The sequence below is a fragment of the Simochromis diagramma genome, unplaced genomic scaffold (assembly GCF_900408965.1).
Source record: "Simochromis diagramma unplaced genomic scaffold, fSimDia1.1 OVJJ01000816.1, whole genome shotgun sequence".
Lineage (NCBI taxonomy): Eukaryota > Metazoa > Chordata > Actinopteri > Cichliformes > Cichlidae > Simochromis > Simochromis diagramma.
The window spans coordinates 15,698,318-15,725,794 of NW_024386908.1; the positions used below are offsets into that span (position 1 = coordinate 15,698,318).

Here is a 27,477-nt window from a genome sequence, read left to right on the forward strand (position 1 = left end):
AAAAGAGATAGTTGGCATTCAGGCAAAGTTTTTCCCAATCTTCTGTCCAACTTTGGTGAATGAATTATTGCCCTAGTTTCTTGTTCTTAGCTAACAGGAGAGGTACCCGGTGTGGTCTTCTGCTGCTGTAGTATTCAGACATGCTCTTCTGCATACTTTGGTTGTAACAAGTGTTTTTTTTAAGTTACTGTTGCCTTCGACTTGAAACAGTCTGGCAATCCTCCTCTGAGAACTGCCGCTCACTGGATGTTTCCTCTTACTCGGACCGTTCTCTGTAAACTCTAGAGATGGCTGTGCGGTGTACTGCTGATCTCAGTAGATCGACAGTTTGTGAAATACTCTGAGAAGCTCGTCTGGCACCAACAACCATGTCATGTTGAAAGTAACTTAAATTTGAGCTTCAGCAGGTCATCTCGAGCACATGCCTGAATGCACTGAGTTGCTGCCATGTGATTGGCTGATTAGATATTTCTCTAAACAATGGTATTCCAGTTGGCAAACAGCTGTCACATACTTCATATTTATCAACACTTATTGATGAACTAGATAACTCAGGGTTTATGTAGAGAATATTTTCATTTAATTAATGACGGAAAGGACAGGAGATCTCATTGACGTTTGCACGAGTTTTCTGCCTGTTTGTCTGCCTGCTCAAAAGATTACGCAAAAATATTCGACCAAACTTTAGGAAAATGTTCAGTAAAGAAAGAAACCATAAAAAGTTAGTGACAAAGGTTCTTTCAAAATGCCATGGAGCAATAACTGACTCTGAAATATGCAAATCATTTGTGTTACCTGTGGCTCATAGCGTATAAGGATGTCATAGTCCATGGACTCGGGGATATTGTCGATGCTGAACTCTAGATAGGTTCCTTCTGGCACATTAACGAAGCCCATACCAGTCCACGTAGGACTCCGACCTTCAGGATAGGGCCGAGGTACCAGCGTCACGCCCTGATGGGGAAACAAACGTTCACAAATCTGGAGGGAAAAAAAGCACCACAAGCCGATGTGAACACACTCACAGGGCCGTGCTTGGCGTCCTCTGCCTCGTATATGTAGTGATCCAGAGCCATGAAGTAGTAGCCGGACTCGACCTGATCGCAGCGGCGCCCGAACATGTGCTCCCTGCACACACACTGTCCCGTGTGAGGATCGCAGCTGTGGAGAGATGGCAGGTCGGAAAAAGAAAGACAAAGTTTTACACATCCACATGCATAAACTATTTTTTTCCTTGTTTATAATTTAATGAAAATGGTGAGATCTTCCATTAATTTCATTGCTTCCTGTTAGACATCTTTCTTCTTTAGAGGCAAAACAGCTGCACATCTTTCTGCAGGAGCTGTTCTATTTAATGGTCAATGGTAATCTCTTCTTGCCTCCATGTACAATTGTAAAATGTATTTTAATAAAAATAACTAATATAGAAACATGCATCTGTCTAGCATAGACCTTCACTTTGGTTAAGAAGTGGCCTGAGTCACATGCAAACAGAAACTTCTGGAGGTGAAAATATGCAACCATAAACTGCAGTTCCTAACCTGGCCACTTGAGGCTGTCTTAAAAAACAAGCCAATCCCAAAGACACAAATGTTAAAACGCTTTACTTTACAGCAGTGAAAAAGCCTGTTTGCAGACTTATATGAAAACTGCTTTATTGGACATTTTTCCAAAAATTAAGGGTCATTTTATGCTCAAAACATTTTTGTGATGAAGGAAACATTTGGTCAGCTGGCATGAAATAACCCACTTATAGGGACCTGTCATATTACTAAAACTAAACACAGATGTTTTTAATATCATTAATTACACCTACTCATTGTTGACAGCCCCGCCCTGGTCACAGTCACATGGTCTGCAGCCATCCATGTCATTGGACAGACCCCAATGCTGTGGCTGTATAAGCAGAAAGCAGATGTTTATGAGTAATAAGTGCACTAAGGCAGAGAGGAAGGTATCCAGAGTGAGCGTGGATCCGTACCCGACACTGATCACAGTTGTGTCCTTCGACGAGGCGTTTGCAGAAGCAGCGTCCTGTGTCTGAATCACACGGCTTTCCTCCTGGCAGCATTCCCAGCGGATTACAGGTACAAGCTGCAAAAACACAAAACGAAGCAACAGGATAAACTGCATCAGCCTGTCTGACTGTAGTTACTGTATGTTTATCTATACTGAGTATGTTTGTGTCTATTTTCATTTGAAGTTCTGTGGTATTACTATGATATTTTATTATTATTGTCTTCCTCGAACCAAATCACTTCAATTTTTTTACCCTAAAATTCCACAAATGTACATATTAACATGCTGAAATTAGGGTATATTTAATATACTATGATCTATTTGAATTTTAAAATGTAGAGGGACTTCTCTATAGATTATACAGGAAGTAAGAACTTTGTGCTGCATTATTATTTGCACAGCGGATGGATTCACATGTGTGATTTGGCTGATTTTGCACAGGATGCCCTTCCTGATCTAACCTCCCATTCATCTGGATCTGGGGCCATCGACATATTTAGAGTTTTCACCAACATACCAACAACCTTAACCTTAGTTTAAGGTTTTCTCGGTTTTTCAGGGTTTAATTACGAATTAACTCACTTTATTTTGTAGCATTTTGTTTCCATCTCCTTGTGTCAACCTTTACTTTAATAAGATTTCATAAGAAAGCGTATAATCTGACTTACGCAGGCAGCCATGTGGCCCTTGTCCCAGCCCGTAGTGTCCTTGTCTGCAGTGGTCGCAGCGCTCTCCTTCCACATTGGCTTTGCACCGACACTGACCTGAGATCAGCCCGGCAATCACATCTGTCCTCGGGTCACACAGGCCACCCTCCAGAGAACCGGAAGGCTCGCAGTTACAGGCTAGAGAGAAGAAAAAGACATTAAAGAGATTAAAAAAGGAATGGACACCAGTGCACCAGGAAAACATTCAGCGCCTTAATACACAGTATAAGGCTCAATATGCCAAAGATATCAAAAATATATCATATGTAGCAGGATGTAGTTTGTAGCATCACTTCTGATATCACTAAGGACAATTTAGTAGATGTATTGCAGCTTATTCCAAACTTACAAATTCTTTACTCTGATTTTATAACAGATGTTTTCATGTTTTCTCTCATGATCATAATAGAGTTTATTCACTTGAAAAATATGATCATGACCTTAGCAGGTAAAATCCTGCTGCAAGAGCTACTTTCTGCTTCTCCACTACAAAGGCTTCAGCTCTACTAAGGACACCTGCATGCATTTAGCACCCAGTCTAATTAATAGACTGAACTGCGGTTGCGTAGCAGTGACCTACGTTCACAGACGTTTGGGTCCCTCAGGTTTCTGCTGGGGTGCTGGTAGAAGAACGGCGCGCACTGCTCGCACTGTCGGCCCAGCGTGTTGTGCTGACAGTCGTCACACACGCCTCCGCTCACGTTGCCGGACGCCACGTACACGGCCAGGTCAAAGTGGCACGACGTGGAGTGCTGGTTACACTCACACTCTGAGAAAGAAGGAAAGTGAAACATAGACTTTGAGTTTTCTTTGAAAACAGAAGAGCACATTTCCTGTTCACATTTTCAGTGTTTTCATAACTTTACTACCAATTAAAAAGTTTACATTCAATTAAAATACGCAAACGTAAAAAGTTTCACTGCTTCCTTTGTGGTTAAAACATTATCCTACACATATCAATTAAGCGTTCTTTGACTGTCAGTCTCCCTGTTTGCTGTCAGTACTGTCATCATGTTTGTGGAGATCTTACTCTGAGTTTAAAGAGCTGAGAGCTGTAGACAGACTTTTCCATGTTTGTGTTCTTACTCTTGCAGGCATGGGTATTTCGTCCCTCAGCAGGCCTCCAAGGCAAATCGTGATAAAAGTCTTGGCAGCGCTCGCAGTTCAGTCCCTCAGTGTTGTGATTGCACATGCACCGGCCATGTACCTACACACACACACACGCACGCACACATATACAGTAATAGCTTATTACTGATTTAACCACCACAAATGTCTGATAGCCAAATATATTTGTTGATATCAGTTTATTAAAATATACGAAGCTGAATCAGGTTTCTTCAGCACTGAAGTGCTTTTTTAACATTTCAGGCTTGACAAAATTATTATAGCCTGGTTCTACTGGAGGTTTCTTCCTCCTAAAAGGGAGTTTTTCTTTCCCACTGTCGTCAAAGCACTTGCTTGTAGGGGCTCATCTAATTGCTCGGGTTTACTCTGTTTTCCTAGCCGTATTGTATGGTCTTTAGCACACAATATAAAGTGCCTTGAGGCAACTGTTGTTGTGCTTAAAAGAACTGAATTGAATTCACACACCTTCCTCGCATCATCTCATCCCCAGTGGTAAGATTTCTAAGAAAAAGTCAGAATTCTGAAATTAAAAGTCAGAATTCTGACAAAAAAGTCAGAATTCAAAGATTAAAGTCAAAATTTTGACAAAAAAGAATTCTAAAAAAAAAGTCAGAATTCTGAAATTAAAGTTAGAGTTCTGAGAAAAAAGTCAAAATTCTTAAAAAACAATTCGGACAAAAAAGTCACAATTCTAAGATTGAAGTCAGAATTCTGAGGAAAAAGTTGGAATTCTGACAAAAAATAATTAATTAATTTTTTCTCAAATTCTGACTTTTTTCTTTGAATTCTGCTGAAGAATTCTGACAAAAAAAATTCTGAGAAAAAAAGTCTGAATTCTTTTTCTGTCAGAATTCCAACTTTTTTGTCAGAATTCTGACTTCAATCTTAGAATTCTGACTTTTTCTCAGAATTCTGAGATTAAAGTTAGAATTTTGAGAAGAAAGTCAGAATTCTGAGAAAAAGTCAGAATTCTAATATTAAAGTTAGAATTCTGAGAAAAAAGTCAGAATTCTGACAAAAAAAGAATTCTGACTTTCCCCCCAGAATTCTGATTCCAACGTTTCTGACTTTAATCTCAGAATTCTGACATTTTTCTCAGAATTCTGGAAAGCAAGAAAAAAAGATGTGCCCACTTTTTTATTTTCCCGTGGCCCTAATCCTCTTCCGTAACTCACTGATAAACACCATGAGATCCAATTTATTAGACTTATTGCATGCTTGTTTCATCATTAAATTAATTATTTTAGGTTATTACTTACTTTGTGTCATGGTCTGCCTCAGCAGAATAAGTTTAAATTAGATTTAAAAATGGCAAAAATGGTGTTTCTCGCCTTTTCTTTATATGCCTGTGTGACGTACCATGCCCTCTGCACTTGTTGGCGCTCCATCAATTGGGGCACACTCGGAGGCGTGCCCATAGCAGAAGCAATTTCCCCGGACGACCATGTCATAGAGGGCGTAGTAGTACTTATCCTTCACCTCGTCGCTGGAGTCGAGCAGGTTGTCACCCAGAGTGTGGAGCTTCATGAACTTCGCCCTGAGGTTCGTGATCTTCAGCATGTCTGTGTACACACAGGAATGTATTATTAAAATGGTTACACACACACACACACACACACACACACACACACACACACACACACACACACACACACACACACACACACACACACACTGTTTTACAGGGAGATTAGTATCTCGCCCGCAGACATCTGTGAAAGTGTTTCATTAAATCCAAAGCATCTATGTTTCAGTCAGGATCACTTTCATCACATTGAGAATATTACTATTATTAATATTGTTATTATTATTATCATTATTGCATCTGCATTGAACAGTATTGTGTGGGATAAAAATTAACACAGAAACAATAAGAAAAAGAGCAACTATATTTTAAGTGGGTTGCAAAAGGCTTGCAGAGGCAGCAGAAGCTGCAGACTGGCTAAAGCTAGGCAGTTGGTGCCCCCAACGTAAGGTTACTAATGGGATGCACAAACAGAACTGGCCCTTGAGCACCAGAGTTTTAAACTTTGTGGGAATTTTTGTTTATTATTTAAAGTCTTTGTGTTTTCAGGTTGTAGTATCAGTATCAGTAGGTGATTTCCTGTTTTATTTTGACATTCCTCAGTTTACTTCCCTGTTGTTTTTCAATATGTGTTCTAAAAGTCTGGATTTCTATTTTTGTTTTCTTGGATTTTTTGAACGGTTGTTTTTTCCACCATTAAAGGTGTGCTTTCTGTTTAACCCGTCTCCCTGTAGAGTTTTGCTTGTGAGTCCAAATTCCTGCAAACTATGACACATTGGCCCCACGTATAGCGCTCCAGCCTCCCACCAAGAGAGTCTGAACTAGGACTGACCCTTCTTTTGGAGTTTGACTCTTCTCCTGCATGAATTTGCTCCAAGAGCTCCAGTTTCCCCCGCTGTGTTAGGTTAATGCTGCCTGTCTTGCCTGCAACATACTCAGAAGAGATTCTTCATCACAACCCTTAAAGTCTCAAACTGTGAGTCTCATTCCTGTCCATAAAGGCTCAGTGATGTCCTGCTGTGTTAAGTACACAAGGGCATTTTGAGCCCTTAATACACACGCAAGTCTCCTTGACAACACAGCGCAGTTTATATCACTGTAACCTTAAACACAAGGTTTCAGGGGACAAATTGCATGTGCTTTATTTATTTAATTGAAGTCATGCTCAATTCTGAAAGTTGGACAGAAATATTTCCACTTTTTCCCTTCCCTCCATAAGACCGGAGGCGGAAAGATTTACAGATAAAATGCTCAAGTTTCACAGCCATGAAGAAAGTGAAAATGCAAACTAAATGGTCCCAGACCGCAGCAGTTGTTTGACTCGAAACAATTTTAATCTCCACATTTCTACTTTTCTTTTACTCAAAATTAACAGTAATATTTTTTTAAATTTCACTTTCGAACTAAATTAAAAAGAAAATGCTGATTCCATCAGCTTAAAGTACTAATAGAGGACCTGCTGAAACTGTACCAGAGTCCATGAACGAGTCAGTATTTTAGTTTTATTTCTTCTCACTGATTTCAGAGTTTCTGAGCGTGAGGATACCGCCGCAGTTCCTTACACACCCACAGCGGTTACCATGTACTTAACATGAGCCAACTGCATGTGTGTGCGATCAAGGAACAGAGGCAATGTGTGAGGTTACAAAGTCCAAGTTGCTTCCACCTGAGAAATTCTTTCCAGTGTTGGTCCTGTCTGATCTCTGACGCCTGCAGATCTGCTACAGGTAGCTCAACAAATGCTGACTAAAAGAAATCATTCTGGTATCCTTCTGTGGTACGTTCAGAGTCTCACTCAGGTTAAATCTTTCATCAGTTTCATATTGGTTTTATATAAGTTTCCTGTAATCTGGTACTAATTTGATATAAAAGAGTGGCTGCATTCAATTAAGTAATTTCGGATTAACCAGTTTTATTAGTCAGAGATGCTGTGACACAATCATCTGCCCATCACTTGTCAAACTCACTCAAATCCTTACACTTTCCCATATTTCCTGCTTCTAAAACATCGACTTTGAGGGCAAAATGTTCACTTGCCCCTAATTTGTCCCACCCGCTAACAGGTGCTGTGATGAAGAGATGATCACTTTACCTCTCAATAGTCGTGATGTCAGTGTAAGCATATTTACAGCCTGGTTTCTGCCAGGATTTTTTACCTTCTGAATGGTAAAATTACCTGCATTGATTTGATTTTTTCCCCTCCAACTTTGCATGAATCATCTATTTACTCATATGAATCCATTTCAGATTTTAAAAGAGAAAGCTTTATCTTAAAGGGTCACAAGAGTAAATGTTTGAGTTTCTAAAACCAGAAGCAGCTCACTCTGTATCCTTGTGCTGTAGGGGTCGTCAATGTCAAACGCGGGGTCCAGCACTCGAAAAATCACCTAAGAGAAACGAGGGGGCAAAGGTAAGAACTAAAAATATGGAAAAGTTTGTTTTCAGAGGGAGGGAAAAAATGCAAACACAAACTAGCCTCTCCCTCAGTGGATGGTTCGATATCAGAGTAGCGGGAGTCGCAGATGATGTCGTCCACTCTGACCATGGGCCCGGTGGAAATGCCAGGGAAGGTCGAATTGCAGTCGTAGGCAAAGTAACGATAAACCTGCCACGATTTTCCGTTGTCCATGGAGCGCTCGATCATCATGGCAGCCGGCCGAAACGTCTGCAGGCAGATAAAGACCAACAGGCATCTTATTACTGTAACTGATACGACTGTTTCTTTTATGGCCACTGCATCACTCACATATGAAAAATAAATAAAATGATATTCTGCCTGAAGACAGGGTGGAAATCTACTGCCGTCTACATTAAGCCATAATAAGGGAACATTTTTTCTAGTGTTTGGGGGTTTTTTTTCTTACATAAAAAGGTTGAAATAAAAACAATTTAACACGTAAGAGTGATTCTTCAGAGGACAGAGAGGATGTGTTAATCTCCATGTTTTTTAAGCATCTTTACTTAATCTGGTATTTATAGTGACATGTTTGTGTGCCTTATGTTTAATATAAAAACGTCACTCTAAAACTTTTTTTATATGATGCATGTGACGGTGAAAAACAGATACCCACCTTATTTCAAATTATTTGGAATATTTTTTCGTAAGATTTTGACACCATAGTGGCATTTAACCAATATTTTAATAAAATATAGCCTACATGCACATTTTCTGTAATAGTTCTCTGTTTAAATAAATTATAATTTATACATAATAAGCTAAAATAAACTAAATTAGCTGATCTTTCCTGTCTTGGATGGGCCGGATGTGCATTGTGTCTCTGAGAGTGTTTGGACTCTGACGTAGAGCTGCTGAGTTGATGAGAGGCAGCTCCAGCTGGCCACCATCAAAGCCGAGCAGCCACGAGAGGCGAGCTGCATTCTTTTACTTGCCCTCTCCCTCCTCTTCCTCCTCCTCCTCTTCCCACCGTTCTCAGGAGACCAGACTGATTTTCAGTGTTTCCCCACCACAGCTGTTCAACACTGTGTTTTTCTGCCTGCCCTGGGTATGGCAGCAGTTGTATGATGTGTGTGTGTGTGTGAGGGAAACCAGGCACCTTGAAGGTCATGATAAGGTGTGTGAAATGAAACTCCGCCTCCAGGTCAAGCTGGATGATCACGTTCTCCACACCTGCAGCAGACAGGAAACAGGAAATACACATTTCAAGTTTTTCGCAGACTGATTTCTTCACACGCATTAACATGCGTTCGACTCTTTTATGCTAACACAGTCAGCTCGCTTTCTTACGCTGCAGTTACTCAGCCAACAGTAACATCATAAAATTACTTGCATGCAAAACTTTATATGTAAAAACATTCAAAGCAGAGTTTGAATTTAAAAACAGCAGCTCGGAGGACTTGGAAGATTCCTGTGGGGGAATTAGGAAATCCCAAGTGGCTCCTGCAGCTTCCTGCTGTTTGAGAACCATCTGCACTGCTGGCCGCCAATCTGCCGTGACTCACACCTCTGACAGATTCCCACCGCTCTGCAGGAACAACTGCATGGGAACCAGCTGCACTGGGATCACCATGAAGGATCCAGCTAAAGATTTTACGATGCGGATTCATGGACTTAATTTCACAGAGAATTGCATATAAATGTTCTCCAGCTTGTTTGGAATAAACCAAACTAAACACAAGTTGGTATATTTAAACAACCTGACTGCAGCGTATCAGGTGCACTGATGTTTGTGTATGTTGGAGAAGACGTTTGTTTCTGTGGTTGAGACACAGGTTAGGATTCATGACTTCCAGAAGTGATGTAAGTTGCTGACTGAGGAATGAATCAAACAAGTGATGTTGAACTTGGCTCGCCAGTTTTCACACAAGCATCTCTTGAGAAAAGTCACAGAAAACTTTCATGGTAAAACTAGAGCTGTCATGAGAGCAAAATGAATTCATAAAACCAAAAGAAAGTCAAACAAAAATGTCAAATTTAAGAAAATTTAAGAAAATAAAATAGAAAACTTTAATGACTTATTATACGATATGTTTGTTCTCATGTTATTGTATGCGATGTGTATATTTTAGATTATATCAGTATTAAATTCATCAAAATTTGACCTGTGCTTACTTTCTACCTTCTATGGGAACTTATTTTATCCACACAAACTTTAAATAAAGCTTTAGGTGCAGGAAGACGTTTTGTGTGCACTGAATACATTTCCCATGTAACCCCAAAAACTTGAGTTGTTCAAATCCATCAAACTTTATTTCAAACTGCAATAATTGACCAGTTTGACCAATTACCAATAAAATTAACCAATCATACCAAATAAGTAAAATTTGTTTAAATGATGCACAACGTTTGCACAACTGGGTGATATTAATAAGGTTTCATAGAAAAGTCCCATATTAATGAATCTGGGTTTGTCTACATAGAAATGGTACAAAATAAAAAGACTGGCTGGTAATTTTGTCAGTGGAAGAAAATCATGAGTGGAATCGTAAAAATTACAGCCACAATCCTCACATTTGGGAAGGATTTGGTAGTTTTAAGCTTCACTGTGAAGCTCCTCCCTGTACCAGTGGATAACAATGAAACAGGTGATTACAGGTGAGAAAACCTCTCAGTTATAAACTGTCTCTCTGTGGAGCTCTTAAAGCTCTCCTGTCTCACGTCACGCTTCTCATTTTTTCCACTTTAAAGTCAAGTGTTGACACACATCTGTTTCTTACCCGCACACCTGTTCTCCTCAGCACACCTGTAAGCCCCACCCATAAGGACTGCTGCTATGAGAGGCTCTGTGATCTCCTGTCTACTCATTACGGAGCTCAGTACTCATGAGATCGGCCTCTGTGAGGGCTCACACGCTATTCTCCCTCCAAAGTAAACAGGAAACACCCCTCATCTTGTTTCTCTAGTGCGTTTGTGTCTCTCACCGTTCTCCGACTGCCACCAGGTCTTGAGGCGGTTTGGGGCGAAGGTGGTGACCACGTTCTCGATGGTGTGGCTGATGTTGTTGCTCTCCTCGTCGTACATCTCCCTGGAGTCGCACACAAAACATTTTTTCTCCTGATGGACAGGAAGTGCAAAAAGCGTCAGTTCGCCATAGTCTTGATGTGCCAGAAATAGCAGCTGATTCGTTAACATTAAAGGACATCGGACAGTTTTCTTAGGGACTGTTTCTTGCATAGAATGTGGTTCAAATGGGGTGAAACGTTTAGGCAAATTTTAATTGTAGATAACAAGCTTAAAATACACAAGATCTTGTAATTTTACAAAAAACTGTTTTTTCTGTTTTTATATTTTATGCGACAGTAAATATGTTTTTTAATGCAATCCAGCTGCTATAATGTGAGTGTTTTAATGTGAGTGCTAGTTTTACAGTGTACCTAAATGGGAGTGTTGTATATTTCCACAGAGGGGAGCAGACTTTACAAAAAGCATCCACAGTTTTAGAATGAACTATTCAACAATGCCCTATGGAGGTAAGATTGAAGTGTCCACATGCTGTTAGCCATGCAGTGGTTTAACTGATGAGCTGGAAGAGATGAAGTCAGTAATGATGTACAGTGTATATGATACTGCTGCTGCGCTTCTTTGTGCCGTGTCTGTTTAATAATCCCCTCCACTGCCTCTGGGATCTGCACGCCAGATGGTTTGGCATAAACTACAGTTCACACACACACACACACACTCTTAAATGTCACAATATTTCCGCGTGTGAATAAACAAAATGAGTTTCTCAATTTCACCAAGCTCTGAGCCAACTATGTCTGCGCTGAAATGGGAGTAGATTCCGAATAAGAGGCTCCACTTAGTAGGAAAAAAGGAAAAGAAAGTCAGCTGCTTGAGTCAGACTTCTTTCCCTCCACTTCATCTGCAGCTCATATTTTAGGATTGTGCTCATCCTCAGAAATCTCAGATGGCCTCACAGCGAGCCTGTGCTTTCATAAAAAACACCATTCACACACAGGACTCGCTAAAGGCTGTTTGATAAAGACAGAGTATCCCCTTCGTCGCCCCCGGCCCGCATCCACACAGGGAAGGCTTTGTGAGGCGCACAACGCTTTTATTGTGGAGGGGAATGTCTGAACTCCCACTCGACATTATGTACATGCGCATCCTCACACACACGCACACACACACACACACACACACACACACAATCATAATCATAATCAGAGAAACAGAGTAAAATAAAGTTGCTGTGTGCTGAACACCATCACATGTTTGAGAACAGTTGGAGAAATCTCCACGTCTATTTGCTCTTCGCTTATCTCTAAAACTGTACACATGATCTGCTTCAAACTTGGCAAGTGTGTTGCTTGGGTAACAATTTGATGTGATGCTAAGTTTGAGGTCATTTGGATCACCCGTTCTCTTATTTGATGCTGAAATATTAACTACAGTAACTGTTGCTTGCGCCACTCTGTGCTTAGGGTAAGGGGCAAACATGCTTGTTTGGGAGGACATTTACACAATCCCAAGTTACCCCTCAAGTTAACCATCAAAACTAAGCAGACCCTAAGCTAAGCTTAATTCTAAATTTAACCCTAAAACCAAGGCTTAAAATAAACTTCTAACCAGTTTTGATGGTCAAAAACTGCTTCTGACAAAAGCAGCTAGAAGATTTTTGTTTAATTTTAATTTGGCCATGTTGTTTTGGAAGAGTCGTTTATAAAGACGCTGTATCCCACAATTGCACAGTCAGGTTTTGAACATCACACACACATATTCAGTGAATATAACCTCATAACTGCCCCTTTTCCAAAACAGTCACTTAATGATAGCCTGCAATGATTCATCTGTAAATTGGAGCTAGAGTAACATGGGTTATATTCACTGAAGGGCCTCTTCATCACTACATTTACTAAGGTTTCATTCATTCAGTAGCTGCGCTGTCTCAAAAGCACTGATATCAACAATGTATGTTGACAGAATTCAAAAGCGATAAGTCATAGAAATCTTCAATTTACACCTGACCCACTTTCTACCATTTGCAGGGACTTTGTCTGCAGCTATGAGGGACTTCTCAAAAACGTAATCATCTAATCAAATTTATCAAAGTCGTGAAGATATGAAAGTGCTTTTGAGGGGAGCAGGAGAACTGCATTAGCTTGTTAAAGTGAGTTAAGCTGACACACAAATGTGTTTGGAAGTGGCGTGCTGTGATTTAAAAGTTGTGTTTCATGTTGGACAATGATGCAGAAATGATCGCCAACCAGGGAGGCAATAAGGAAAGAAAAATATTTAAGTAAAGTGTTTAACAACTTTATTTAGGGTGAAATCATTTAAAATGTAAAACTCCCTGTGTTAGTATGGTCAGTTTTTCAAATACAATTCTACAAAGTTAAAGTGAACCTTTAATATTTTTCCGGTTATATATATATCTATATATATAGATATATATATGTACTGTTACATTGGTGAATTAAGCATGGCCAGAGTTTCAAATAGTGAGATCTGTGTGTAACCAAGACAAAACCTCAATCTTCAGACGCTCTGTTTCTGGCAGTTTTTTCTGCTTTTGGCTCTGTATGATGCCATTCTGTGTGCCTGTGCCTAATATGGTCTTCTAGGCACACAGATCTAGCTGTGAGCCTAGAAGACCGACCCACTAGCTGTTAAAACCTTATGTTTATGAGAAGCTAAAACAGCTTTAATGATAATGGATTGCATTTATATAGCGCTTTTCGAGACCCTCAAAGCGCTTTACAATTCCACTATTCATTCACTCTCACATTCACACACTGGTGGAGGCAAGCTTTCCAGCTATTTCAGTCAGAGGAGCTACACTGAGGCCAAGGTATAAGTAAAATACAAATAATAAATAGACTATCAATAATGCAAAGCTTCCCTAGCAGCATCTAGAAAAATGTGAAGCTAGAAATATTCAAAATTTCAGAAATAAAGCTCTGAAAATTGATGTCAGCTACAGAAATCCAATAATCCAGCAGGCCTTTGAGCCATCTGTCACAGAAATACTGTAGTGGCAGGAAACACCAAGATGAAATAATTTGGTTGGCTAAACGTCTCTTTCCACAACTCTGTTTACAGAGACGGTTCACGAAGTCCACTGAGACTTAGAATTGCTTCACATGGTTGAACTGTGGGCCTGAGTTCATGAGTGTTGTGCTGTAAGGAAACTGCTCATGTTGTGAATGCCACTCTTATATATCAGTGATGTTTGCTTTTTCTACTGACATCCTTTAAATGTTGCATTTAAATGACGTATGACATATATGAACTGTCACATATAATTACAGTCAATATATTTTCTTTCTGATTATATTCAGAACCATTCCAATGGGAAAAATCTGCTCTGCAGGCAACCACAGCTTTGAGTTTACGCTTTGTTTTTACAAACCGTGGTTTCAAATCAAAGAGAAAGAAAAACTACTCGAGTCTAACCACTGGATGAGAGAACAATCGAGGACAAGTATTCACAAGTGGTGAGATGAAGCGTAGTACGTTTTTAAACCTTACTATGTATATTTTTGCATGCATATGAATCTGTAATTATGATCCAATAAACAGATAAACAGTAGTTAAAATGCAGTAATCCACCTGTCCACTAAAGGAGCAAAAGTGTGCCAAGAAAATATCCCCCACAGCTTTCCAGCACAAACACCACCCGCGCTCATGTTGTTGCCATCAACAAGCCTGCCATCCAAACAATGCAGCAGAAATTGAGACTCATCAGAGCTCATCATCTTCTGTTGTCCAGTTTTGGTCAGCCTGTGTGAACTGTAGCCTCAGTTTCCTGTTGTTAGATTTTCTGCTGCTGTAGCTGTCACAGCTCTTACTCGTTAGTTTAGCTTTACTGCTGCAGAAGCCCTGACGCTAACCCTATATTCTTCTGAATAAAAGTATTTAATATCATAATTAATGACATTAAAACACACTGGAGTTATCATCTAAAGTTTAAGGCAAGTATCTTTGACCAAAATCGGAATAAATTGACTTTATGTAAAGATTAGAGATAACCCTATTTCCTTACTGATATCAGAAAATATTTATCATTGCCCCAATATTTTGTTCTGTGGGTTGTTTTTTCTTTTCTTTTCTTATTTTTGTAACTGTAGATAATGGAGAAAAACAGAATAAAACAAAAAAGCAAAGGAATATTAGTCATGAATATAGGAAAAAGAAAATGAGCCATTAGAAAAAACAAAGGCTCATTTAATTATAAAAACAGAGTGGTCAAGTGAGGCTTAAAAAAGTCTATATAAAAGGCTATCTTCTTTTGGCACTTTGTAAAGCAGATATTAAACACAAAACACGTGCAGGAAGCCTTCAATTGAGCCTTCTCTGCTACCTGTGCTCTAAAAAAGATCCTTTCTTACCTCCAGGTGTCCCACGATGCAAAAGCTCTCGGCCTCATTCAGTCCGCAGGTGGAGGAGGCGGTGAGTTTGTGCGCCCTGCCGATCAGCAGGTCACCTGTGGCTGGGTAGCAGCTGCCCTCGGTGCAAATATCTGGGAACTGCGGAACCTGCTGTGCCCTGACAGGAGCCCACAGGGCTGCAGGGAGGAGAGACTGGTGTCAGTGAGATGTCAGCACAAAGCACTGGCCTCGTTCTTCTTTTGGTTTTAATGATAAAAGCCAGAAACAGAGCAGGCTTGCGGTCAGTTTATTTCAATTAGAATCACATGAATTTACTCTTCAGATGAGAATTAAGTGCGCAGCTGTGGGAAAGTGCTCTACTGAAAGTTTTATTTAGCTCTTAAACTCTCCTCCAGCATTTGTTTTGGAACAGGAAAACGGTGGATAATCGTTTACAGATGCCTCTCATTACATGTGATGGGAGCGAACATGTCCCAGCAGATCAATTTTAGCCAAATAAAGTTGTTCAAATTAAAACTTCAACTCACCCAAAGTGGTTAAAAGGTGGATTATGAGCAACATGGCCCGGACCCGTGCACTGACAGCTTATCGTGATGGTCCTACCGCAGAGAGTGTGTGCTGATGTGTGTGTGTGTGAAGTGTGAAGTCAGAGGCGAGGGTGTTGTCTTGTAGAAAGTTCGCATCCCACCAAACAACAACTCCACCCCGCTGTCAGCAGCGCGCCACCGAGAGATCTGGAAAACGAGCGCACCCTCTGCTGGAAGGCCTAAAGAATTCGTTTTCTACACGTTAATATTCGCAGTTTCCTGCTCATAGTTTATTACTTCATTATAAAAGCTCGATTTAATTCTGTTTAATTGTCCTCTTTATGTGCCAGAACTATTGTTTGAATCTTTGTAAAGCTTATTTCTAAATTTCCTTGTACTTTATCAACTCGATCCCTGACCATTTCAAAACTAATTTTTAAATAAATTCAGTGTCAGTGGAAATATTCAATGTTTGGGGTAAAAAAATAAAGCATCATGTGAGCATCACAAGACCAAAAACAACTACTTACGTTTAAAAACATACCAGAATGGTATATTTGCAGACTGGCCTTTATCAGGATCATCTCCTATTTATGTTGAATTATTATTAATGCAGCCCTGCGACAGACTGGCGACCTGTCCAGGGTGTACCCCTCCTCTCGCCCTATGACAGCTGGGATAGGCTCCAGCGCCCCCCGCGACCCTGAAAAGGATAAACGGAAGCGAATGGATGGATGGATGGATATTATTAATGCAAATATAGAAATCAGCTGGGATAATTCTGGTTTATACACTGCTACACTGCAGGGGAGCTAGATTCACCGTGTTTTGTTTTTGACTCACCCTACCCCCAGCTTACAGGTTTCGAGAACCAAGAGGAATAAAAAGCAGTATGTATATCTACTTAAAGACTAAAATATCACAAAATAGATCATTGTATTTAGAACTATGGCATAAACAAATAGTTTAACTCCAAGTTAATATTTTTCAGAGGTGGAAACAAGCTTCCATAACCCAGAGCTCAATAACATGAATATTTGTCACTATATGTTTGTAAAAGGTAATTTGTGTTTGAATTGTTAGTAATTCTTTTCTGGATAACATTTTTTATAGGGAGCGACCAACATGAATAGGGACAAAGGATGAAGAGGAAGAGGAAAAGAGGAAGATTCAGAAAGGAGAGCGAGTGAGATGGAGGCAGTGGCAACCCCTACAGGGAGCAGCCGAAAAATAAAGGCCCTTAAAGCGGAATAGCGCTTTAACGACACGTGGAACGTCGGACTCTTGTTGGAGACGGACCGGAAGTAGCGTGAGGTTACAGAAGATTCTTGTGAAGTGTTGCACCTGGTAAGTTTATAAGCGGCTCTTTAGTGGCCACTGAGGAGCTCATTTTTGTACAGTTTTGTGACACGGGTTCGTCTCCAGGTGCTCCCCGCTGTAAATCCGCGCTTGGGGAGAAAATCGTTGATTACTGGGGGTTTGTTTCTAGTCTGCATCCTATGGCGGGAGAGCTCTCAAGCCTCGATGCTCCTCTGAGAACCCGGAGCTCTGACTCTGGTGGTCGGTGCTACATAAACTGGGCTAATTTCTCTGCTAGCTTAACTCTGAACTCTCTTTATTGCATATAAAATATGAACTTACTAGTAAAACTCTTTCTAAATCACCGAAACAAACTAGCATTATTAACAAACTAGCATTGAAGAGATGTGGGTTGTTATAAAAAATTACTTATATATTTGTTTCTTCAAAATAAAGTAATAGCAGTTTGCTTCTGAGTAGATCTTTTTTATTTTATTTTATTTTATTTTTTTACATTTTTGACTTCGAGCCTTGTAAAAGCAAGCCTATAGCTATCTTGAAATGCACCAGGTCACGTTGAGGAGTTACTACAATGCAAAGGTGTAAAACATAAGGCATGGTGTCTAAAATCGGCCCGGAAAACACAATCCGGCTAAACATTTTAGACTATTAACTGTATGTAAGTTTAGCTGTTTTTCTACTTTTAAAGACTTATGTCATGGCCAGTGGTACTACATTAAAGTAATTAAGTGAAAGCTACAAACTGTATTTGTGTAATATACCGAGTACACAGTGTTAATAAAAATAAAATAAAATAAAATAAATAAACAGACGATACGAGGTAACAAAAAAATTTATGTTCTACAATTACAGGACAGTCTGGAACTACCAAGACTTTTTTAGTTGTTGCTAACCTTACAGATTTTTCACAGTTTCACTGGTCTGGCTCACTTCAGAGGTATTATCGTTTTTTGTTTTCTAATTATTTCTCATTTTTATTTCCTTTTGGCTTTTTGTTTTTAATTCTGTTTATTTTGCTGGTTACTAGAGTTGATATTCTCACTTCATTTTAGCTTTTAATGTTTAAAAATGTTTAGTTTTTTAGTATCAGTATTAGTTTTAGTCTTTTTAGTTATGACTCACAGTCTTGTAGACTTCCAGAGTCTCAATAAACACGTCCATTGAGCCAGAGAAAATTGGAGAAACACAGTAGTTTTTCTCCTATTCACATATTGCCGTGACTTTGGTGTATAATATGTTTTAAATGTGCAGCTGCAATGAGTAAGCTTGGAGTTGTGATTATGATCAGGTGATTTAAACACACTTCTTAATTGGAAACTCTTCTTGAGCCCCATATGAAGTTCCAAAATACACTTTACAGTTAAAGAGAATGCATGAAAATAAAACTAAACAGATAGCATGTAGTCAGCCACATTTAAACATCCTGTTTGTTGTTGCTGATTAAAATAGTTTCTCTCACTCGTGAACGAGTCAGTCAGCATTCCTGCCTTCACCGGCTGAGGACTGAAAGCGGAAGTTAGATGTACAAATGGATGAAATGAGCTTCGTCTGAAGGTTTGTGGGCTCAGAGTAGAGCTGTTGCTCCTCCACATCAAGATGAACCAGCTGAGGTGTTTCGGACAAGTCCAGGTGGTCCAGTTGGCTGCTTTGGGAACACCTCAGTGTCGCACCAGAAGAAATGAAGAGGAATGTCTCAGCTTCTGCTTAGATCGCTGCCCTCACGACCCAGACATGGATAAGCAGCAGAAGATGGATGGATGGAAGGAAGGAAATGCTACTTTGGGAGATATTTTAGTGCAATGATAACATATTTATGTTAACTATAATCTTTTTTTTCTTTCAAGCTTAAGGAAGCTATTTGCAGCTCACACATTATTTCTATTGTGTTTTTCAGATCTGCACTGTATCAGTCTCAGCTGCTGTGTTTGTCTTCAGTCAGAAGAAAGATGCTTAGAAGTGCATCAGCACAGGTGAGGAGGAAATGGTCGGCGCTGGACCATATAAACCGTACCAGATAAAATCAGTATTAGATTTATGATTTGTAGGTATTGTAATTAATAACAGATGGAATGGGGAAAAAGTAGAAATTGTAAATATATATTTAAAAAAAAAAAAATCTTGTTGCCAACATTTTGAAGTATTTTAACTATTTGGCTGTTCCTTCTCAGATCATCCGGCAGGCGGTGAGGTACAGGAGTACAGACGCCAGCCTCATCCTGGAGAGATGTAAGTGAATTTCTTCTCCAGCTTCTCTTCTCTCTGCTTTGAGGGGTTTCGAATCTTTTTACAGATGTTCAGATGGGTTGAGATCAGAACATCAGGTCGCTGCAGTGTTTTCTCATCATGGAGGACCGGGACTGCGTCTAGTTATTACACATTAATTCAAAGGGGATTTTCATAAACGCTGGGCTAACTGTAATAAATATGCTGTCTGTATCTGTTTCAGCGATAAACCGGGTGCAGCTGTTAGGTCGGGTCGGCCAAGACCCGGTGATGAGACAGGTGGAGGGCCGAAACCCGGTTACCATCTTCTCATTAGCGACCAATGAGATGTGGCGCTCTGGAGAGGGAGAAATGAGCTCACCAGGTAGGAGTGTATAATGTAGTCTTTAGACCCAACAAAAGATCTACTAAAAACTTACAATACACCTCCAACTGATGTTCATACTATTATTCTCATGTGTAAAAAAATTAAGGCCAGAATTGGCCCAAGAAAGACTCCAATCAGACCCACTGCACATCTTAAGGAAATGTGAACCAGGGCAGTTACTACAGCAGCATTTATTTATCATGTAGAAAAACTAGAACATACTGTTGACACTGACCTATTTATCTTATATTGATATATCTCATGGATTAAATAGTTAAATTTGAGAGAGAAGGGCATTTTCACTTAAGATCAAAGTGGGCTGTATGTGTCCCACATTGTAATATGACTTTGACATCTTTGATGTCGATGTGTTGGATTAGTGCTGTTTATATGTTAGGATCTTTAGGGTAATCTTGGGATAGTGTAGTGATTTAGGTTAGTACATATGCATTTGGTGCATATTGCTTGTTGTTTGAGTCTGTACTTATAAGCTAGTGGTTAGCTTAAGGGGAGTCCCGTTTTACAAACATAACAATTTTATATATTATCGTATTTTAATTGTGAATAAACTGAAACGTCCTCCTCTGAAATGTGACATTTCTCAGCTTGATCTTTCAGCTCAGATTTACTAAAGTAACCAACACCCCTCTTTTTATTCTGATTTGGTTCAGTCTGGTTTTACACATTGAAAGCACCAACATTCAACAGGGTTTGTGATGATTTGGTCAGCTTTGTTTCATTTTGCTGTTGCTCAGTCATATTTACGTACTGCACTGCATGATTTTGATCCATATCTGCAGATCAACGTGAACTGATATTACCTGCTGTTTTTGCTGCTAGATGTTTTTCATATCATGCATTTTCTGCAGGGTGAGGCCTGTTTGCACTTCAAGGTCTCATTTTTTTCTTTGCCTGCGTCCCTGAATTAAACACGAGCATTTCAGTGTCGGTGTTTCTGTGTTAGTCACTGAGTAGCAGACGCATTCTCTGCATTCTAGCTTAAATTTTGAAGCTAGAATGAAATAAAAGGTCAAGTGTTCTTTTAAAAGGTTTAAATGCTAAAATAAATATATGTTAAAAATGTACTGATAGAGCTGAGCTGATGAGAGGGTGCAAATAAAGGAGATATAATAAACTATCTGGATGATGTTTCAGTAACAAGAAGGAGGAAATTATTTAGGAAACTAATAGACTTTAACAAAATAAAGATTAACTGTGGAGCTTCTATTGAAGGTGGGATATTCATATTGTTGTGACATCACTGTTTTATCAGTCAAAGTTAGATGCAACTGCTTGCATTTGCCACTAGAGGGCGTCGGCGAACGTTAACAGATTGTTATTCATTACTACTGCTGTATTTCAAGGTTTTGAGTCTAGACAGCTGCTCTTCATGTGCCTCTGCACTGGGCTCAGTCATCATCAGACACTCCAGCCTTTATGGTTCATTCATGATCGTCATTAGAAATCATAAATACAACTGATGAGACGCGTTTCATAGCTCACTGTGATAGAAAAGCTGTGCAGGCAGCCTTTAAAGTGTTTAAATATTAGAATGAATAACACTCCAAATAAGAGGATTGACTGTTTTTCTCATGTTCTCTTGGGCTTAGCTCGGTTTTTAAAGGTATTTCAAGCGCTCTTGTTTCTTTGGAGAGTCTGAATACCAATTAATCTGATTCGCCTGCTGCTGTTTTCTAATTCCAGGTGACATCAGCCAGAAGACGACGTGGCATCGTGTGTCTATATTCAAACCTGGTCTGAGAGACGTGGCGTACCAGTACGTCAAAAAAGGGTAGGACCTGCATGTTTCCTGTACAGGCAGAAGACTTAGCTGTGAATACATGTGTAGATTTACTGTTCTGCTGCGGATGGGAAAGGGGGAATAAAGCTGCATGACTATTTTTACCAGCTCTCTAAATGTTCCCAAACCCAAGCCAATCACAGAGTAATCAGAGTAATCCTATCTGTGTTTATCCACTGTCAGACATGAGTTGGCTTTCTTCTGATTGGCTGCCCCTCATAAACAGAAGGTTTGACCGGTATGTGAGTGGGAATTATGTGAGATGGCCATATGAAGAATACCCACTCCCAGTGACTTGTCTGGCATTGTAGATTTAGAGCTTACAGTAGTTACTGTAAGAATCAGCATCCACCTTTGTGACAGAGTTAGAGATGGAGGCGAGGCTTAGATGGTTTGGACATGTGCAGAGGAGGGAGAGGGGCTATATCAAGTCAAAGATGCTGACGTTGGAGCTGCCAGGCAGGAACAGGTTGTTCTCACAGCCTCCGTGACAAGTAAACACAACCTGATGTAAAATCAGTTGTAGTGCTTCTTTACCTTATAAAGACATGCGGAATTTTATTAGTATTGCAGAGTAAAAACACTCCTCGGGGGGGGGGGGGGGGGGGTAAGAGTAAGAGTTCTACACTCAGTAACTCCTACGACTTCTGTTTTCAGATATAAAAATATGCTTTTATGGTCTTAAGCTCCAGAATCTCTTCATCACATTAGGAGTTTCAGAATAAAAGAACATTGTCATTTTCAGGTCGAGGATTCTAGTAGAGGGGAAGCTGGACTACGGCGAATACGTGGACAAGAACCAAGTCAGACGTCAGGCCACCACCATCATCGCAGGTCAGGTCAAACACCCACACAAACACACTCGGGCCTGATTTAGACTTTGCCTGTTACTCTTTGCCACGGCACTGCCGGCATTTATTACTTGTTTATTACTGTGTGGTGGTGTCTCTGTGTTTCATATGCAGTAGCAGCCAATAGAAAGACATAAAATGCTGGGACTTTTGCACAGGATTCAGGGGTTTTTTTGTTTTTGTTTTTTTTGTTAAAGCGTAGATTTCCAGCTGAAGCCTAAATCCAGTGACACACATCTACTCTGTCAACATATCACCCCGATGTTCTCCTCTCTGATTTCTTTTTGATTTTCTGCAGACAACATCATTTTCCTGAGCGATAACGTGCGAGACAGAACCTGAAGGACCTTCCTCTCCGTCTTCGTCTCCACCAAACACCAAGGCGACTTCTTTTTGTATTTTCTTCTTTATACCAAAATAAGACTCAAGGATGTGAAGTAAAGGAACTGTTTTCACAAGAAGCCGGGAGGACGGACAGGATAAGCTATGATCATCTTTGGCTGCGGCACCACCTGCTGGTGCACATGAAGTCTTTGAGGCTTCAGGAGGAGCAGAAAGAGCTCAGCTGTAGTAAATGTACACCTACTGATTATGACTTAGACGTTACAGATAACTTTAATGTTGTTTAATCCATCCAAGTGTCCTAAACGCTTCTCCTGAATCATAACTCTGAGTTTGGGGACTCTTTGAAAAGTTGTAGCTCTGTTAAGAGCAGCTCTCACTCTGCTCTCACTTACTGTGACTTGTAATGTTATAGATTTTGTTTCCTTGTGCCAGTAAAGACATACTGTCTTTATAAGCTGAAGTTGTTTCATAGTGAGTAAGACAAATTTACCCTGTGAGCCAGTTTCACAGGGACGCCCACAAACCTGTTTCGAAATTTAAATTAAATTCTGCCTGCAAGTTATTTTCCCTCATCGCATCTCCGTCACGCTTTATGCTTGAAATCGTTGAGTTTTCTAGGAAAGCTGCAGCAATAATCTCCATTTCAAGTAGCTGCTGCCGAGGTTAGCTCACAGGTTAGGTCGTCTTATATGGCCTAACGTGATCTCCCGCTTCTTAAATGAAGTAAAGCTTTCAGAAAGTCACTGGATTATGTGTAAAATGCATCACCACAAAACAGGTTTGTTTCTCCATGCGCGTGAAATGTTGATGTGTTGCAGATGGTCTTAAAATCAGATTTATGGCAGGTAATCGAATCTCTGTGCCTGTCTCTGAAACTAAACGGCTTCAAAGGGGGGTCTTTTTTTCTCGGAGTTTAATTAAACTGCTTCCTGTCTCTTCCTCAAGCAGAAAGCTGCTGTGTTGGAAGCAAAGTCATCTCAAGTGTTGCAATCTGCGTGCAGTTTGCACATTTTTGTCTTGCTACACGATCAGCCTCAGGAGTGGACGCTTCTGCAAAATAAGATACATCTCTGATGTTGTAGCAGTTTTGTCCCATTTGACCCCATGTTACCTTTTTTTTTCTTCCTTTAAAGAAAAAATTAAAGTATTTTCAGCATTTTTCTTCCAGCTCTGCTCCTAAATAAAAGCAGTTTCACTGGAGGTCAAGGTTCACATGTCTCGCAAATTTCGACACCTTAAGACTGGTTTTAATTTCTGCTGTTTTCATTATTAACTGCATGAGTCATCTATAGCTATAACCACATTACTATGTGGGGAATTTGACAAATATTATCAGTTACATTTACTCTTGTTTTCTGCTCTGTCACTCTTTTGTCAGTTGCACTTATCTGTTTATCTTCATTTCCTTCCTGCACGGTGACTGAACTGTTCAGAAAGGACATACTAGACATTTGTTTGTTTGTTTTTTTTAATACATATATGTTCCTAAAGATACAATAAACAACATTTGTTTAAAATATTTATTAAATGCACTTAAAAATTACTTTATATTGGGTAAATATACAAAACAAAATGAGAGAAAACGTTTGAAATAAGCTGAAAATGTAATTTTTATAGTTAAGGTATATATTTTTTTCAAATATTGTTTTAAAATGAACTCTTTAAACCCGTGTTTTTGTTTTTGTTTTAACCAGAATAATGTGATTGGCTGTTTCAGTAGCAGCCGGGGTGGGATTAAAACGAGAAGGTATTCTTGGCCTAAAGTAATTGGTCGCACGAGTTTTTGAAATTCCTGATTGGCTGTGCAGGTTGTCAGTAAAAGGCTCTGAGGAGCTTTAAATACAGAAGAGATGTGATTGGTCAGGCGGACGAATGTGGGCGGGCGGTTGAGTTACGGGAAAACCCTGTGGATTCAAGTCCAATCAACCACAGTGATACCGGAAGTAGCTTCGGGTTATTTAAAAAAATAAAAGGTTTTTTGAAAGACAGGATTGACTTTAGTTTGTAACTTTGCTTAGTTTCATTTTCCTTCATAACTCACGGACTAGAAATATACAATTGATATTTTTTCTTTTAATAAGAAAAACACTATAATATTCATTTTCATGCAAGAAGTTAGAAAAAAAAAGTTTAAATTTAAGTTTAAATTTACAATCATCTAAACATTGTGTAATATTTGCATGCTGGAATGTACGTAGGAATGACCACACTACATAAAAAAACATTCAGAGTTAATAGTTTGTACAATGTTTAAAAAAATATACTGGATTAGAGGAGACACCCTTCACAATTGTAACAGCAACAATTGTGCAGCAGTAGTTTCAGATACATAAATATAATCTTTGAAAATGTTCCAATGAAATGTATGTGTGCAAAGTAAATCCCCAAGACGTTCTCAGGAGAGAACGGTTTCTCCCACTGAAAACGCTACGGCCTGATGAACAGAAACAACTTTTGGGAAACAGAATTTAACTAAAGTTTTTCCAAAACCCCGAAAGCCATTTGACGTTGTTAGTTTTATATTTAAATGTAAGCAAATTGCTGAGATAACCATGCAATCTTTAAATCTAAGCTGAAGACTTAACCTTTTTTGTTGTTGTGGTGGCGGCTGGATAAGTTGATTATACAATGTAAAGGCGTTGATGCTATAATAATACGTTTTTTTGTTTGTTTGTTTTTTAAAGAAACTCTAAATAAGCTTTAGATAATAATTATACAAAATGTCTAAACTTGACTATTATTATTATTAATTTATTATTATTATTGTTACAACATGGTACTAGTAGTAGTATTTTTGTTTTACATCACAACTAACAAAAGCAAATATTTTTGTATGCAATTAATATCTTTGCATGTATTATCATTATTATCATTATTATTAAAACAATATTGTTGCTGTCGTTGTTAAATTACTGACATTTTGTCTTTGCCAACAACGAGAAAAAAAGCTCTGCAATCACTATTAGGGTTTTTATTTTGAAATTAGAGACCGGAAGCTCCGCTTAGTTAACCTGACTATTTTCAAACTAGTGGCAAAAGTTAATGACGGAGCTTTTACATGTTCTGTTTTTAATATGTTGTGATGTTTGATGCTGTGTTATCAGTCGTACTAAAGGCTGAGATTAAGACTTGAGTTTGCTTTGTGTTTTGTTTTTTGTTTTTTTTCCTCCGTCTCGCTGTCTGTGACTCCTCCCACACATTCCTGTGTCTGAGAGGAGGAGGTAAGAAAAGGAAGGGGAGCCTGGTGGAAACACTCTGTGGACCCTGATCCAGAGAGGAGAGATGATAAACAACAACAACAACAACAGCTCTCAGCTTGAATGCGTCTGCTTCAGCCCTCTCTCACATTTATCTCTCTGTATCTGAACCGACTGGACGTGTTTCGACTGTGTTTTTATTTCTTTGCCTTCACTCCAAAAAGTTGTGGAGAACTTTCCGGTGGAGTTTGAGGTTTCCAGCCTGACTGTCTGCACTGCAACAGAGCCCCGCTGTGTTTGTGCTGCTGTTGCTGCTGCTGGAGGAGGAGGGGAAAAAACAACAAGGCCACAGAGAGTCTGTGTGGAGGAAATCATGGAGATCCTGGACAGCAGTGAGTCGTTTCTTCACTGGGACAGGAACCTCAGCGAGCTGTCCGAGGCCGGAGAAATCGACTGTGTGCTCAACACCACAGTAAGTGATCGATTAGCTGGGGTGTAAATGATCGATCAGGGGTCTGGTGATAGGCTCTGCAGCTGCTCAGCGGGGGATGATCACCCTTATCTCACTTAGATGAGGTATTAGTAGAGAGGAGGGGGGAGGGTGTGTGTGTGTGTGTGTGTGTGTGTGTGTGTGTGTGTGTGTGTGTGTGTGTGTGTGTGTGTGTGTGTAGTACCCTGCTCTCCATTCAGATGTTGAGCCTTGGGGTCCAGGATGCTCCTCTGACTCATTTTTACATTTTTCAAACAAATCAGTCTGCAAGGTTTTACACAGATGACTCACTAAGACACACATTTAAAGCACTCTACACAAGTATATTTACACTACTGTGTACTTCTACTCTTTCATACTTCAGAGATGAATAATGTGGACCTCAGTACAGGTATCTGGCGGTTTTATTTATAAGCTGCTTTCCTGAAAATCATTATTTTTCCAATCAAATCAAAGCGATTGCTTTTAAAAATATATATATATTTCCAGGTCCTCATTTATGTAGTATTTCTTTCTTTAGTATAGATGCACACGCAGATATTTTTAGTACTTTTCTCATTCAGACAACCACACTCGTACACCAGTGGCTTTGGAGCTACCAGTGCTATTCTCAAGAATCCGACCTTCAGCATCTGGAGACTCCGAGCATCGAGCCACCATCCCTGCAACAAGTAGATTTAAATGAGTAATAACCTTAGTTTTAGTGCTTTACTAATGCTGGATTCTTTGGAGCTGGCTCTCTACCTAACAGTATCCTTTAAATATTTATAAAGTGTGTTAAAGTGAGCTGCTGCTTCATGTCCCGTAGATGATAAAACCTGGAGTCGGACCATGAACTCGTTATAGCTGCTGTTATTATATTGGTCAGGTATCTGATTTATAAAAGACATCCATGCAAAGTGGGGATATTTAAAGAATTTATTCACGTGCAGTCAACATTATATCGGCTTCAGTTCTACCACGTTATTTGCTTAAACACAAGCTTCTGCTTTTATGTGCTCACAGAAGGTGTTAGTCACAAACAACGGCGTTGCAGTGCAGAGAAAAGAGCAGCAGACTAAAGTAGAAAAAAGAGAGAAACATGAGTGCTGCGTCTGGCCTCAGTAAGATGAGGCCTGCAGTTATGTAACTTGAAGGGTGTCTCCCAGCTGTGTGACTTCTCGGGGAACACTGTGGGCCAAGAGGCGA

At 39.6% G+C, this 27,477-nt stretch overlaps 3 protein-coding genes across 4 annotated transcripts in view; 2 read left to right on the top strand and 1 right to left on the bottom strand.

The window, feature by feature from the left end:
• The window catches only part of lamb1b (laminin, beta 1b), a 31,992-nt gene extending 16,158 nt beyond the window's left edge, over positions 1 to 15,834 (bottom strand). Inside the window, exons 1-14 of one of the 2 annotated variants that reach the window (XM_040035673.1) lie at positions 15,696 to 15,834; positions 15,169 to 15,344; positions 10,759 to 10,891; positions 8,934 to 9,007; positions 7,856 to 8,044; positions 7,703 to 7,766; positions 5,214 to 5,416; positions 3,813 to 3,933; positions 3,307 to 3,495; positions 2,688 to 2,864; positions 1,982 to 2,094; positions 1,817 to 1,896; positions 1,026 to 1,161; positions 796 to 954 (exon numbers count right to left, since the gene is read on the bottom strand). In XM_040035673.1, coding sequence (XP_039891607.1) covers positions 796 to 954; positions 1,026 to 1,161; positions 1,817 to 1,896; positions 1,982 to 2,094; positions 2,688 to 2,864; positions 3,307 to 3,495; positions 3,813 to 3,933; positions 5,214 to 5,416; positions 7,703 to 7,766; positions 7,856 to 8,044; positions 8,934 to 9,007; positions 10,759 to 10,891; positions 15,169 to 15,344; positions 15,696 to 15,729 — 1,848 coding nt within the window. In that variant the 5' untranslated portion in view covers positions 15,730 to 15,834. Of the gene's footprint in view, positions 1 to 795; positions 955 to 1,025; positions 1,162 to 1,816; positions 1,897 to 1,981; positions 2,095 to 2,687; positions 2,865 to 3,306; positions 3,496 to 3,812; positions 3,934 to 5,213; positions 5,417 to 6,211; positions 6,461 to 7,702; positions 7,767 to 7,855; positions 8,045 to 8,933; positions 9,008 to 10,758; positions 10,892 to 15,168; positions 15,345 to 15,695 lie in introns of those variants that run through there. The other variant, XM_040035674.1, reaches the window with a different exon arrangement.
• A 1,115-nt stretch (positions 15,835 to 16,949) lies between these two features.
• ssbp1 (single-stranded DNA binding protein 1) lies at positions 16,950 to 24,130 on the top strand. The gene is made up of 7 exons (XM_040036067.1): positions 16,950 to 17,042; positions 18,910 to 18,985; positions 19,184 to 19,241; positions 19,462 to 19,602; positions 21,310 to 21,397; positions 22,152 to 22,240; positions 22,556 to 24,130. Exons 2-7 carry the CDS (start codon positions 18,962 to 18,964, stop codon positions 22,597 to 22,599), a joined length of 444 nt encoding a protein of 147 aa, XP_039892001.1. The 5' UTR covers positions 16,950 to 17,042; positions 18,910 to 18,961; the 3' UTR covers positions 22,600 to 24,130.
• A 1,533-nt stretch (positions 24,131 to 25,663) lies between these two features.
• The window catches only part of creb3l2 (cAMP responsive element binding protein 3-like 2), a 35,665-nt gene continuing 33,851 nt past the window's right edge, over positions 25,664 to 27,477 (top strand). The window contains exon 1 of the mRNA XM_040035678.1: positions 25,664 to 26,271. Coding sequence (XP_039891612.1) covers positions 26,173 to 26,271 — 99 coding nt within the window. The 5' untranslated portion in view covers positions 25,664 to 26,172. The remainder of the gene's footprint in view (positions 26,272 to 27,477) is intronic.